This window comes from Scardinius erythrophthalmus (genome assembly GCF_964197995.2).
Source record: "Scardinius erythrophthalmus genome assembly, chromosome: 3".
Taxonomy (NCBI): Eukaryota; Metazoa; Chordata; class Actinopteri; order Cypriniformes; family Leuciscidae; genus Scardinius; species Scardinius erythrophthalmus.
Window position 1 is genome coordinate 37,151,299 of NC_138223.1, and position 15,499 is coordinate 37,166,797.

General features: G+C 37.9%; 2 protein-coding genes across 2 annotated transcripts in view; one reads left to right on the forward strand and one right to left on the reverse strand.

Moving 5' to 3' along the window:
- evi5l (ecotropic viral integration site 5 like) overlaps window positions 1-4,172 on the forward strand; it is a 49,039-nt gene extending 44,867 nt beyond the window's left edge. Inside the window, exons 21-24 of the mRNA XM_081362082.1 lie at window positions 2,040-2,200; window positions 2,486-2,605; window positions 3,332-3,497; window positions 3,638-4,172. Of these exons, the coding sequence (XP_081218208.1) occupies window positions 2,040-2,200; window positions 2,486-2,605; window positions 3,332-3,497; window positions 3,638-3,735 (545 nt within the window). The 3' untranslated portion in view covers window positions 3,736-4,172. The remainder of the gene's footprint in view (window positions 1-2,039; window positions 2,201-2,485; window positions 2,606-3,331; window positions 3,498-3,637) is intronic.
- On the reverse strand, window positions 4,018-13,972 carry LOC308688751 (uncharacterized protein). The gene is made up of 18 exons (XM_081362081.1): window positions 13,259-13,972; window positions 12,972-13,136; window positions 12,749-12,867; window positions 11,443-11,611; window positions 11,079-11,191; window positions 9,526-10,282; window positions 9,280-9,404; window positions 8,890-9,124; window positions 8,585-8,721; window positions 8,422-8,512; window positions 7,734-7,859; window positions 7,316-7,488; window positions 5,407-5,504; window positions 5,200-5,327; window positions 4,884-5,064; window positions 4,660-4,801; window positions 4,507-4,576; window positions 4,018-4,313 (listed from the first exon to the last, which is right to left on the reverse strand). Exons 1-18 carry the CDS (start codon window positions 13,662-13,664, stop codon window positions 4,282-4,284), a joined length of 3,267 nt encoding a protein of 1,088 aa, XP_081218207.1. The 5' UTR covers window positions 13,665-13,972; the 3' UTR covers window positions 4,018-4,281.
- Between the last annotated feature and the right edge of the window lie 1,527 nt (window positions 13,973-15,499).

Below are 15,499 nucleotides of genomic sequence, written 5' to 3' on the forward strand. Positions count from 1 at the left end.
ACTGGTAAGTCCTGCCAATTTATTTAAGATAAGTTCAAGTTTAAGATAAGTTCGTATGGCAGTAAACTGGCGGATATTTTTGAAAACAGTAACGTTTTTGATTTGAAATTAGGTTCAGGTTTTATCATGTTTTATGTTATGTTAGCCTACAAAATCGTGTCATTACATTTTGATAATTTAATATTTGTCCACATTACTACTTTAAATAATTAAATCATATATTAATCTTAAAAAATAAATATTTATATTTGAAACGATATAGCCTATACGGTTCCCTGGAAGGAAGGGGTTAATTTATTAGGCTATGGGGTTTTGCAAATATTTATGTAAACATTTTAAAAATGTATAGGCTATGTAATATCAATATCTTCATGCTGAAGATTATTGTTAAACAAGGCTACAAAAGGTCTGTTGATGTTTAAAATTAATAATTTGAAGTAATCACAGATTTATTTATTTTTTCATTAGTACCTTGCAATGGCAGAAACACAAAATGGCTTCTACCATGGCTTTAATACATGTGTGATATGTTTAATCAACAGTAAGATGTCAGCAAAAGATTTTCTGTCTGTGGTGATTCAATAGATAAAAAATAACTTTTAAACCACTGCAGTCATTCATTCACTGAAGTAATGGTTAGATTTGCTTTATTTTTTAGTTTTTTCAAACTTTATACAATTTTTAAATTTTTGTTTTAGGTTTTGGAGGCTGCTTCAAGAATCAGTGAGTAATTTTGTGTGTGTGTGTGTGTGTGTGTGTTTATATTTTACTAACCTCATGATGTCAAAGGATATACCAAACATAACCAAGACCAAAGTGATTTATCATAACAATTATCATCATTGTTTAAATTCAACTTTCAGTATGAGCATTTAATAAACTCTAAGGCAATACGGTGAGGTAACATGCTCACATTCAATTAATATATTACATTTTACTTATTATGCTGTTAAATATATATTTTAGGTACACCAGATACAGCCATTAAGCAGTTATTATTATTTTTATTTATTTTTTATTATAATATAATAACAATCTAAATTTTTTTTTAGAAAATTACTACAATATTTAAAATTAAATTATTATTTTAACATAAGCCTGTTTGACATCATTACATGAGTTGATGCTACGGAAATTCCTGTTTTCATATTTGAATAGCGTTCCCCTTGGCTAAAGCTCAACGTAACATTTCTTAAAATTATTGTAAATAATGAGAAGTCTAGTGTTTCAACAGAAAAACGCTGTCATGTAGTTCTGGTTAGCAGTTGAGAGTCTGACTTGCAAGATGACAACAGATTTCCGTTTAGTATCCTGGGTTCGTATTTCATTAGTTATTAAAAAAAAAAAATGCTTTATCCTTTTATTTGGGAAATGCATTGTTGCCCTCATGAAGGCTGTTACTTGCAAAATATGCTGAATCAGAGCTGATCATGCAAAGCGATATAGGAAACATTATTTACACTCAACTGAATCTGTGCTTTCCTCTATAGTGTGGAAAAAAAGGAAATTTGTTCAATCAATATTCAGTCCTCATTTAAATCAATGTTATGGTGAGATTTAACATGTAATTAAAATGCATCATGCCCCGATATATTTTCCTCTCTCCATTTTTAGCCCTGCACGACAGTCTTCCCTGTCACTGGTTCTAGCTCTCTCTGTTCATCATGCCTCGTTCGTTTCTGGTGAAGAAGAGCAAGAAGGGAGGCTTTCGTTCTTCTCTTCCCATAGCTGACGTGCCCTATCTAGGCCTGGTGGGCTGGTCTGTCCCCGTAAAAGTCACTACACTGCCAGAAGAACCAGGCCAAGAGATACAACCATATTCTCCAATCATGCAGCAAAATAGCACACTCAAGAGTCCCGATAATGGCTGGAAAACAGGTATTGATCAACAAGATTTATTGAGGGAGTGAGGAGGGATCCTTTTTTTTAAAAAACACACACTTTTGCTTTTGTAGCGAAGCCAATACAGCAATAAATGTGTGTTGATATAATCAGATCGTCTTGTGTGATTAATACTGGTTCTTCATTGGTTTCTGCAGATCCAGCAGGTTTCCGGTACGGCCCTCCTCCTTCTCCAGTGCCCTGGTTACCTGTCAACTCTAGAGACATAGCAGACATGCAAGCGCTCAACAGCAGAGACTGTTCTCTGACGAGTCCTCGGAGGGATCTGGGCCCCAAACACTGCAGCTTATGTGGCAAGGTAGAACATTTTGCCTCAAAAGTAAATAATGATAGTCATCATAAGACAATGCTATGTTCTTATGTAACACAAATGAAACACTGAAGCAATTTGTGTTTCAAATCCACTGTGTGATCAGGGGGTCACTTGATCAGCTCCTCCAGTCCATAAATAATACATGACAAAACTTTTTCCTTGAGTAGTACTGCTATATTTTGACCTCTCAAGGCTTTCCAGTGACAGTGGAAAAAGCTTTTCACTTCCTGAGGCGTCTTTTAACAGGTCTGTTTTGAACTCTTCCATTAGGTTTACTCGTCTCTTGCTCGCCTGGAGTCTCACGTGTACAGATCGCATGGTAGTCATCATCATGGACACTCTCTGGTCTTCCATGACAGCAAGGACCCAGGGATGACATGCAGGGTAAAGGTACAAACATTAGTTTGCAAAGCTTTGTGTGTACTCACAATCAAAAGTGAAATGTCTCCCTCTGGTGCTGAGTACTGTAACTGCAGCCTTAGGTATAGTTGAGGTGGGTTCTGGAACTTTATCTATGTTAGTATATAGTATGTAGTTTAGTAGGCCTATACCTTTTTGTTTCTGTACATGTGAGTACACAATAAGCAAGTACTTTTCAGAATTAAGTTACTTTTAAAACAAATTATATATTATAGTTATTACATATATACACTACCAGTCGAAAGTTTGTAATAATTACGATTTTTAAGTCGCTTATGCTCACCAAGGCTGAATTTATGTGAAGATTAAATACAGTAAAGCAGTAATATTGAAAAATATTATTACAATTTAAAAAACGGTTTTCTATTTTAATATATTTTAAAATGGCATTTATTCCTCTGAAAACTGTAGTAATGATGCTGAAAATTCAGCTTTGTCACATGATCCTTGAGTGTGTGTATATGTATGTATATGTATATGTATATGTATATGTATATGTATATGTATATATATATATATAATTCTATTCACTGCTTTTTATGAAAAAGCAAACATTATATACATATCTAAAATTCCATTCACTGCTTTTGTTTAAAAAAAAAAACACATTTATACATATATCGTTTGCTTAAGCAGTCATATCTTTTAGTTATACCGTCACAGTCCATGTAATGATTTGTTCATTTCGCATTTCAGGAACGAACATTTGAGTGTAAGGAATGTGGGAAAGTGTTCAAACGCTCATCTACTCTGTCCACCCATCTCCTGATCCACTCGGATACACGGCCATATCCCTGCCAGTACTGTGGCAAGAGATTCCACCAGAAATCCGACATGAAGAAACACACCTTCATACACACCGGTGAGACAAGTTGAATTGAAACATTGTATAGAATTGTACCCCCATTTTAATCTATACAAATGTTTCTATTCCCAGTATGTTGAGTGCATGTTTTGATTGCTCCACATTTTAAACTATGGTTTGCTTTGTGTTTTGTTCAGGAGAGAAGCCCCATGTGTGTAAAGTGTGTGGTAAAGCCTTCAGTCAGAGCTCCAACCTGATCACACACAGCAGAAAACACTACAGATCCTTCAGCTGAACACACACACACACAAAACTTTTCCTTCAGGAGGACCCGCTACTGAACAACAACCTTTGTGAATGTACATATATTAGCTTTACAAAACACAAAAAGTATTATAAATTATCCAGTGCATATTTTCTTCTATATGTTAAAACCAAGTCATTTCTTAAGCCAGCGTTGAGTGAAAGTGACTGCACACCAGTAATAATACAATAAATGCAAGGAAAAATAGTGCACAATTAAATGCAATGTTGATTCATATCCAGTGATGTAGAAATGAGTCAAACAGGTTCATTTGAGTCACTGCAGAACATGTGTTTAAGCTATTTGTTTCACAATATATGTTATGTTGAACTTGTGTATAAATGCACTATCAGCAACAATTCAAGACAGTCCGTATTTTCACAGCTTTATCTTCTAAAATCTATCTTATACAAGTAAAACTTAAGCATAACAAGAAAATTACGTTTCAAAGCTTTATTGCTTTACATTTGTTAGTGAGACAAGTGTACATCTGTCAAACAAAAAGAACGATGGCTTACAAGTTGGGCTTTATCCAGCTCAAAAGTCTTCTGAGAACTTCACAGAGGGATCTGGAGAGATAAAGTGCTTTGGGGAAATGAAATGCAACCAGCAAAATGAACAAATGACTAAAACAGGAGAGCAGGAAAACTGAGCTTCTCTTGTCAAGAGCTCTAGAGACTTTATAGTAGACCTATTCATGGCCAGAGATATAAATTATAGCCATAAATGCATACAGGGGGAAGTACAATGGCTGACACTCACCTGCAAAGCAGCCCTCGACACACTGATCATCTGAGGGCAGACAAACCTCCGTTGAACACATAAAATAAATCTGTGACGAGTCAAAAAAGAAGAGGTTTTACAAGCTGATTCAAATTTTCTATTCTTCTAAACACTTTTATTGCTGCTCTATACCTCTTCATCTGCCTGCAGGTTGGCATCTTCAGACAGGAACTGGAACGTAGTGATCGTGAATCGTCTAACATGATTGGTCAGGGCCTCTGCAGGTGTAGCAGGAGGCCTGTGGGTTGGGGTCTGGTCAAGAGTATTTGGGCACCTTAAAAAGGTATAGAATTAGAATCAGTTGCTGGACCAGATAGTTCAATAGATAAAAAAAGGAAGACACATCTCTCTTGTACCCGTCATAAATAATGATCCAGGCTGATTTTGCAGAGCGCGGGTATGCCACACAGTAATGCACCAGCAGTATAGCTGTGGGGTCTGGAGGGTTGAGCAGACGCACTTCAAGGTAAAGGGGTTTCCCCAGCAGCATACGCAGGGGCTGGTGGTATTGTGGGTAAAAGCTGTCGTAGAGCTCATCTGAATGAAAAGAGGCTGCAGTTGATGCACAAACCACTTTTTTTGTTGCAAAAGTATTTCATGTGCGCATCAGTTTCCTAAACATAGAAACAGAATACACTGCCAGAAAATTATTTCTAAGATGATTCAGCAAACCTTCTGCGATCCTGAGCTGAACTCCAAACACCCCCTGAGCTTTGATAGAAGGGCCGAGGGAGGGGCTTTTCACCAGGTAACCCACACTTACCACAGATCCGGGTAAATACCGACACTCAACCACTAGCCTGGGACGACAGGGAACATGAAGTCTCGGCATGTTGCTCAGTTCTTTGAGTACTGGTGGGATTATATTTTCGCACGTACCTTACAGGCGAATCTCTAGTGATGGTGCCGTAATTTAGACTGATGGGCTGCACTTTATTCAGGATCTCGACCATGTAGATGACCGTTTTACCCACCTCCTACAGACATTGAGTTAGACTTGCATGGTCACACACTCTCAGGGTGTGTTCACACTTAGCAGATTTGGTTGGATTAAACCAAACTCTTCTACGATTGCTCTGGTAGTGTGGTTCGGTTCAATTGAATAAATGTGAACACTGCCATCCGAACCCTGATGCGCTCCAAATGAGCTCTAGTGCAGTTCGACTGACATATGAACGCAACACGGACCAAAAACATCTAAACAAACCAAAAACAGGACGTTCACAAGATGCGACCCTAAAAAGAGAAACAGAATGCTTGGTTGTTCTCATCATAGGAGCTACATTGCCCATTACAGTTCAATACAGGCATTGGAACCGTTGTCTTCTTGCAGCAGATCTTTCGTTTGTGTGCAACAGACCAATTCCTGCCGCTGTTTTGACTCCTCTACACATTTTATAAGCTCTTTGTGAGTTCTCAGCTGGTAAAAATATCACCACTTGTACACACATAATGCTGCGTGCTGGGATTAATGTGCTGGTTTTGTTTCAGATGTTTGGTTAGTTCCGTCGCAAAATGAGTGTCATTTGAAGGCTCGTTTCCGCCACAGAATAAAACATTTTAAAAGATAATTGCAACTTTTTATCTCGCAATTCTGAGAAATAAAGTCAGACCATATAAAACTCACAATTCTGACTTTCTCGCAATGGCGAGTTTATATCTCGCAATTCTGACATCTTTTCTTAGAACTGTTTGATATAAAGTCACAATTGCGAGTTATAAGGTCCAATTCTAAGGAAAAAAAGACTGACTTTTTTCTCAGAATTGCATGTTTATGTCTAGCAATTCTGACTTTATTACATGCAATTGTGACTTTATATCGTACAACTCTGACTTTATATATCCCAATTGCAGGTTATAAAGTCAGAATAGCGAGATATAAACATGCAATTCTGAGAAAAAAGTCAGAATTGTGACTTTTCACGCAATACTGAGATAAGTCAGAATTGCGAGATGTAAAAAAAAAAAAAAAAAAAAAAAAAAGTCTTGTTTTTGTTTTGTATCTTAAAGGGCCGTACACACGGACGAATATCGGCGCGCGTTATTCGCCAGTTTTTTTCAAAGCGTTTTTTGTGTTCACACCCAAGCGATTTTCGCTGACGATGAGCCGAGTGAACATGCAAATTCATTCCCTGACATTAGATGGCGCTTAATACCACTCCATAACAGTTCTCTTTTATCAAGATTTTTGTAGTCGCTGTCGCGTTTGTCACAGTTCTTTATGTTCCGACACCAACAAGACCAGCAGCTCTACATTCATCTTGCCTTGCATCTTCCTCGTCTTATTTCTTCCAGGCAGTGTTTAGACGCTACTTGGCGTATATCTTCTTCGCCGTTACGTATGTGTGCTCAGTCGCCAAGACCGTTTTGTGTTTGAGCGCCCCCAAGTTGTGTTTTACTGTAACTTCAGAAGCTCCAGACACGTGAGCAAAAGCGCCAATCTCATTGGTCGGATAGTTTTTGACGCGGTGCGTCAAACCAAAAAAACAAAACCAAGGTGTTTTTTAAAAAATTACGCTTTTACGCGTGGCGTTTTTTCGCGTCGGTGTGCACACTCACATTGGCGCCCTTTGTTTAGTCACGAGGCGTTAAACGTCGGCGAATATCGCGTGTGAAATTCGTCCCGGTGTGAACAGGCCTTTAGGTTCTGTGTTAAACATGACAGTGTGAACGCCAAGCGAACCAGGATTAAATGTATAATTTTCTGTTTTGTTCCGGATCAAAAGAGAATGAACTACAAGTGTGAACACACCCTCAGATACATACCTACAGCAACTAATCTACTCACATATCTGTGCACCCCACATTCATCCAGCGGGATCTTGAAGAGGGCCAGGTCAGCTGTAACTTTGTGGGGTGTGCAAGAGCTGTCGCCAGCCGTGACAAGGGTGGCTGGGGAAAAGGGCGGATCCGCGGCAGATGAGTGAACCGAGAAAACAAAATGTCGATCCATTGTGCATTCTGATTGGGATACACACAAAATTACACAGGTGTTAAGTACCATGTTTCTTTTACGGAAAATGTTCCTTGTTTGATTCTGAGAAATAATTATTATTTCTGTACCATATATATATATATATATATATATAAAATTGCAAGCATATTTATGTGATTACTTTGAGACTGGTAAATACTACACACCAAGTACCAATTTTGAATGAATGTATAGTATTCCATTTGAATTTAACAATGTTTGTCCACCTCACCGTCCATGGGGTAATAACACGACTGGCTGTCTTCACAATAACAGCAGCCTCTGTCATGGCACTCTGATGATGATATAGCCACAGATCCACAGACCAGGCGCTGCTCAGGTGCGACATTACATGATTCTACACGACAAAAATGTGAAATTTAAAAATGTTGTTTTTTTTTGGAAAGTTGCAATGTTTGAATCCATTCATAAGCAGTGTTAGGGGTAATGCAGTACAAGTAGCCCGAGTTACAGGGGTTGGCAACTTATTAAAAAACAAACAAGCAAGCCCAGCCTAGTCTAGTGTAGCCAGACCTTCAGACTGAAGGCAGAAGGTCTTGAGTCCATGGCAGCTTTAAAGTGCCCCTATTATGCTATTTTAAAGTTTCTTAATTTTGTTTTGGAGGTCTCCTACAACAGGATTACATGCATCAAAGATGCAGAAACACTTTCATTTTCTCATAATATACATTGCACATCACCACATTGTTCAATGATTCTTAAACGACTCGTTGGAGGATTCAGTCTTTCTAAATCCCTCCTTTCCGCAAGCTACTCTGCTCTGATTCAGCCATTGACGTTCAGCCATTGATTGCTGGGTGTGACGTCTGAGGCTGAGACTAAGCCCAGTCCAGGTGAGAAAAAGTGTCGCAAAAGTAAGTAACTTTCACCAACACTGTCGAGAAAGATTCATACTGTACCTTGACTGAAAGAAGCCTGACATGACAGCAAGGACTCAACTGTGCGCCCATTCGGTGTTCGATATTTTAATATAATTCGGTACTGTCCATCCTGATTAAAAGAAACAAATATTCATGAAGTCCAAGTCATACAATATGCATAACATTGAATGACATCACAGACCTTATGAGTCATGTGACATGAAGAGTAAGGCAGGAGGACGTTGAGGGCACCATCTTTATCCTTTCTTACAGAATACCCACAATGACTTGGAGCCTCCAAAATAGGAGCAGCTTCTGTTTTGATCCCACTCGAAGCATCTATAAAAGAAAATGGCAGATTTTAATAAACATTTTATATAAAAACATTTTTAAAATATTAAACAAATTTACATAAAATCACTTGACCTCCAACAAACTATAATTGCCCAATTTTCATGGGAATTGATAAAACGCAAATGTTTTCGCCTGAACCAACCTCAAACTCACCTTGCACCATGAGGCCAGATGTTGGTCCAGGTGGCAGTTTTACACTCATATGTTGGCTAGAACACGCCACCTGAAATTTAGGTGGTGGTTGAGCGGGTGTGTGTCCGGTTGTAAAGTGAGGTACTGTAGGTCGTGTGCCTCCATCTCCAACATGGTGACACTGAAGCTGTAGGGTACGGAATCGCAGTTGAGGGAAATACCAGAACCTGACATATAGAGAGATCACTGTAGGGGACTGAAGAGGTAAAAAGGAGAAGAAAAGAAAGGAGAAATTACTGTTACTTTTATAAGAGATTTGTGAAAAATACAAAAGTTTGAATTTAAGTTTATTATTCCATTTTAATTCAATGACACATAGGAATGTGGTGAATCTCAGCACTGAGGGCTCACCTTTTTGTGTGTGTGGCAGGAAGGTAGTGGTGAAGAGAGCTCAACACTGCCACCTCTGGAGTGGAGTTTGTAGTTACAGGCTGCTGAGACCGATGCGATGGAGATCCAGGTATTCGTCTTCACATCTTCAAAAATTACCAACACAGAAAAGAGCAAAAACATCAAGTTTTGATGTTTTTTATTTTATGTGCATCAAAGCAGTTTATATTCAGGAACTTAAAATAAAAAAGTCATAATGTAGCTCACCTTTGACTTGAATGGAGTCCATTCTAGTTGAGGGAAAAGTTACTATTAATCCGTTCTTCTTGCAAAAAAGTGATGGAGACATTTTGGGGGGGTCTGCAGGTGGAGTTGGAGGAAAGACAGGGATCTGGGGGAACAGGGGCTCTTGTATAAGTGGCTTGTGTGTGGGTCGAGGAATTGAAGTCCATGGCATTGGCTGGATGGACGGTTGAGCAGCAGGGGTCATGGCTGGCTGATGATTGTACAGGATGGGGTGCTTAGAACAGAATGACTCAGGATAAGGGGGACAGTACAAAGGGTACGGTGGATAGTGTGGAGGGGGCATCACTGGGTATTGGGGTACCATCTCTTCATGTGTTTGTGGAATTTGATCCACAGGGAGAGCCAGATGTTGAGGTGCTGGATGATGGTAAATGTGAGCAGGCGGTTTCTGGTGCTGATAAACACTGTGTCTCTGATGGACGGGACGCGTGTCAGGATGAAACAGTGGTACTGCAGGTTGTATATAAGGAAGGTGAGGGATCACAGCAGGTTTAGATGAATCTGGTTTAGGTGTTGCAAGCTGCCATGTGGAACCAGGAACTTCTGGGAAAGCAGGAACACGTGGGAATAAAGACATATGCTCCTGATTTGGCTGCAGTGGTTCATGGAGTGGATGAGGATGAAGGTAGGGAGGAAACCGAGACAGGTGGTAAGGGAATGGACAAGAGAGAGTGAACTGCTTTCCATCCCAGATGATGACAAGAATGCTCTCTCCATCCTACAGAAAAACAAGTGAAACTTCTTGGTCTGAAACATAGCTCATATCTTTTCAAAGCAAGCAGTGACTTTTTTTTTAAATCAAGGATCTTGTGACATTAGGGACATTAAGTGTTTCTTTAGCATTTTGCTTAGATATGAAACGCTTGTTTCCACCATGAAAAAAAAAAATATATATATATATATATATAAAAAGTCAGAGTTACAAGTTAACTAGGAATTGCAAGAGGGGAAAAAAGTCAGATAAAAACCTGCAATTAACTTTTTTGAAAACTATCGAAAGAATAGTACAAAACATACAACTCCTCAGAATTGGAATAGAAACTTAGACTTAGATATAAACTAGCAAATTCAACAACAAAAAAAAAACGTCAGAACTGAAAGATCCATGGTGGAATCAAGCTTCCATAAAAAAACAATGGATGTTGAAAGCTTTGAGGTGAAAACCATGAACTGTGGTAGAACATCCAGTAGTTTGCAAGGATATGTACTCCTACTACAATGTAAGCATTCGTATCAGTTTCAGTGATTTTTTCTAAATGATACTACGGTAAACAAGTATCACCCATCCCCAAGTACCATTATATTCCTAAGTGAACTTTTACACAGTCTAGAGTCACGTTTTCGATAGTTTTCATTCTATTAAGGATAGATAAAATAAAAATCTATATAAAAATCAATCATCAACAAGTACAGTTTACAAAATTGTGTAAAAGATTCACAAATGTGGTCATTTTATCTCAAGTGTAAGACACTCAAATTACCTTAATTTCTCTTAAAACGTGTCTGTTTCTTACCGTCACAATCACGCAATCAGAACTGAAAGTGGTATGAAGTAGAATGACCTCAGGAGGAGACTGTATGCGATATGCACACGTCTCAGATAGGAGAGGCAGTACGTTCCCATTCACTTAACACAAAAAAAATGCATGAAGAATGTCAAACCTCAACAGCAACAAAAGGATTCAGCTGTAAAATAAGTATCAATAACAGTTTTTTGCAAGCTTCTAATTTGGATAGATGCAAGAACAATGCATTCAATCATTTGTCCAATAAAAGGAGGTTAAAACCATAAGCTTAATTAAAGGTGAGGCTTCTGCTCCAGTGACGGCCAGAACAAAAAACAGCACGATCTCAAATGTGTGTGTAACACACTCTTACCTTTAACCCTGTGTTTCTCAACATCTTCCTGGGTGCCTTCTATTGCGATGACCATACCAAATTGAGAGCACAAGAAAGAAGGAGTTGGTTTTGAGATCACAGGTGCCATAGGACAGAATATCTTTACAGGACTGCCCCACCACAGCAGTGATAGAACATAATTTCCATTCTAAAAAGGGGAAAGACTGATTAAAAGGTGGAATCTGGGCAAAAATGTATTTATTACTATTGATTAGGGGTTGCACGACTACTGATTTCTGCTAGTCGATTTCTTATCAAAACAATACTCGAGTTACTCGACTACTCGTGGTTCATGCTACTGTAAATGAAAAGACATGAAATAGCTAGATCTTATCAATAAACATTTATTAATTCATAGCCTAATGCAACAATTACATAAGTAAACTCTCAAAACATTATAATTATGACATTTCATTTTTAAATTTTCATGTAACAGTCTATAGCCAAATAAATGGCCGTTCTTGCTTTTCATTTCAGACGTCTGCTTCTAGGGGCCGTCACATATCGCGTCTTTTCCGCGCTCAAGGTCGTCATTTCAAATGTAGGCGCGCGCTCATAATGAAAGCAACATGGTGCGCTAGTTTTTCCAAGCGGGTTTTTTCTTCTCATCTCCAGAAATATATCTAGTAGTAAAGCTAATGCAAGGGCTAGAAATCAATTAATCCTTTGCGGAATGATACTTCTTCGTCGTCATCATGGAGAGCGCAGTTTGTTTGCATAGCAACGACAGACGCCACGGGAGCGGGAGCGCGAGCGCTTGTAGGAGACAGCGGCACGGCCGCGCGCGCTTTCCACACGTTTTTAGACGCAATATGTGAACGGCCTCTTGCAGAGTTGGTCAATTACAATATTTTTGTCATCCTTGATGAAATACTTCCACACATCTGACGTGTGGTGTCTGTTGGTGACGTTCGCCATTTTTAATTCATTTATGGTTAATGGACGCTCGAGTAGTCGATTGTTTCCGACAGCGTCGACTAGTGGTTGAAGTAGTCGATCTATCGACTACTCGACTAGTCTATGCAAGCCCTACTATTGATTAAACTGCAAGCAAACTGTTACGTCAGAAATGTGTCAAAACAGTGGGATAAAAAAAATCATCAGCAGAGCAGACCAAGATTTTGTACATTCTGGACTAGTAATGTCATCAACAACTAAAAGTTTGTCACGCACAAACCAAAATAGCTACTACTTTTTTCTTGTTATTTCTCTTTGCATGCTTGGTACAAACTTACAAGCTCCTTACAAACTAAGGAACTACCGTATAAGATGACATATTTGGCACCTCTTGTGTGATGTAGCAACCATTGTATGGGGCCATTAGGACCAGATCCTTCCATGTGACCCTTACAGAATATCCGCAATATGCAGGCACCTGGAATAAAGGCAGTGGGCCTGCATTCACTGTGAATGAAGCACACCAGATAATTGTCTGTAGGACCAGCAGGTTAAAATGTTAAGCAACACGTGATCCAGCATTAACACTGAACCTGAACATGAATTCTCACCTCTATCTACAAAGATATGCGTGTATTCACTTCCAGCGGCTGTTAAGGTCATTACCTCTTCTGAGCAGTGAACCGTGGGTAATGCCAGCCACATAGGCCTGTCTGTGTTTTGGGAGCTAGCCCCACTTCGATAAATATTCCTAGAGATTCCTGGTCCCCCAAATGCTGTCCATAAAACACAAAACGTGCAACATGGTTCTTGAAGGAACTGCGTATTTATGTATTAACCGTTTTTTAAAACACACTAATAGTAGGCTATATTCATACTTAGAAAAGGGAAAACTCACCTGGTGCGTCACCTTGAAACCCAGCTTCGATTTCAAAAGCTTTTTTCTGGAAACTTCTGAGTGGAGTTTTTTCATTGTTCAAGTGCATAGATGCGCTGTCGTTTGATCGCGATTCATACATGTACTCACTCGACTGTAGAGGTATTGTTTCATTCGCATTTCTGTAGGAAGAATCCGCTGAGACGTCAAGTTTTGAACCCGCGCGTCTACTGCGTTTTAAATGTGGATTTGTTAGGTTCAATTCCAACGCACTTCTTTCGTCCGCAAAATTGTTAAAAATATTGAAACTGTATTCTTCTGAGTAACCTACCCGCTCAGACGTAGCGCTAAAAATACGATAACTGAGATGAAGTGCTATTGTTGATAATATAAATACTGTAATTAAGGTTTTAAGTTCGCAAGACATCGCCAGTTCGTTTCACCTCACAAGCGCACCGAAGCTCGCATACGGGCAAACGGCGAGTCCAATCAACAAATTAATGTAGACCACCTGTAACTTTGGAATGCTACGAAACTTGTGACAAGACTTGTTTACTGAGCTTTTTTAAAATTATTATTATTATCAATACTTTGCATTTTAAAATAAACTTTAAATGTTTGTTCAGTAGTCGCTATAGCCTACAGAAGACACAATTTTAAAGAGTTGCAAATGTTGTAAAAAATACCCTTATCTTTGCACCAATAAAATGTGCAACACTTTATGTTTTACTATATAATTATAAGCAATATCTAATTAATTTGAATTACAGTGGAATGTTTTCCTGGACAGCTTGCAATTTCGGGTCAGGTGAGTTTCCAAACATAATGCATGATGGGATACGCATACGCTTAGCCTATAGAATACCGCTTCGAACATATTAAGTTTCTTTAAAAAACAAACGCATACGACAATTTAGCGTCTCCGGAATTATGGGGGAAACCGGAGCAGACAAGGGGAGAACATGCGAACTCCAAACAGAAAGGACTGCTGGATCAGCTGGGGACCTTCTTGCTGTGAGACGACAGTGCTACCTAGTGAGCCACTGTCCCGCACCATATATCCGAATTCAAAACCCAATTTAAAAAAATTATGTCTGAAAACATTTTTCTCAGCAACTATACAGCCCATTTAGCTATTACAGAAGATTTTCTTTCTTTCCACCAGATTACACCAATCTACCTCCCCTCATTGGATTACAGATCTGCTCTATTTTATTTCTTAAATACTGCATAAATTGGAAAAAAAAAACATTATTTTTTTAAAAAAAATTCTATATAAGTATACTATTCTATATGTTATATAAGAATATATATACATACATATACACTACCGTTCAAAAGTTTGGGGTCAGTAAGATTTTTACTGTTTTTAAAAGAAGTATCTTCTGCTCACCAAGGCTGCATTTATTTGATAAAAACAATTAAAAAAAACATTAATATTGTGAAATATTATGACAATTTAAAATGACTGTTTTCTATTTTAATATATTTTAAACTGTAATTTATTCCTGTGATCAAAGATGAATTTTCAGCATCATTACTTCAGTGTCACATGATCCTTCAGAAATCACTCTATGATGATTTGATGCTCAAGAAACATTCATTATTATTGTCAATGTTTAAAACAGTTGTGTACAATTTTTTTCAAAATTATTTGATGAATAGAAAGTTCAAAACAGCATTTATTTAAAATAGAATATTTTCTAACATTATAAATGTCTTTACTGTAACTTTTGATCAGTTTAACTCATCCTTGATGAATAAAAATATTGATTTATTTTATTTCTTTCCCCCCAAAATAAAATTAAAATTCTTACTGACCCCAAACTTTTGAACGGTAGTGTTTGTTACAAAAGCTTTAGATTTCAGATAAATGCTGTCCTTTTGAACTTTTCATCATAGCATCATGGAATAAAAATGTAAATAACTGTTTTCAACATTGATAATCAAATGTTTCTTGAGCATCAAATCATCATATCAGAATGATTTCTGAAGGATCATGTGACACTGAAGACTGGAGTAATGATGCTAAAAATTCAGCTTTACATAACAGGAACAAATTACACTTTACTGTATATTCACATTGAAAACAGCTGTTTTAAATTGGAATAATATTTCACAATTACTGTTTTTGTTTGTATTTTTAATCAAATAAATGCAGCCTTGGTGAGCAGAAGATACTTTTAAAAACATTAAAAATCTTACTGACCCCAAACTTTTGAACAGTGGTGTATAATATATATACACGAGATAAATTCACTG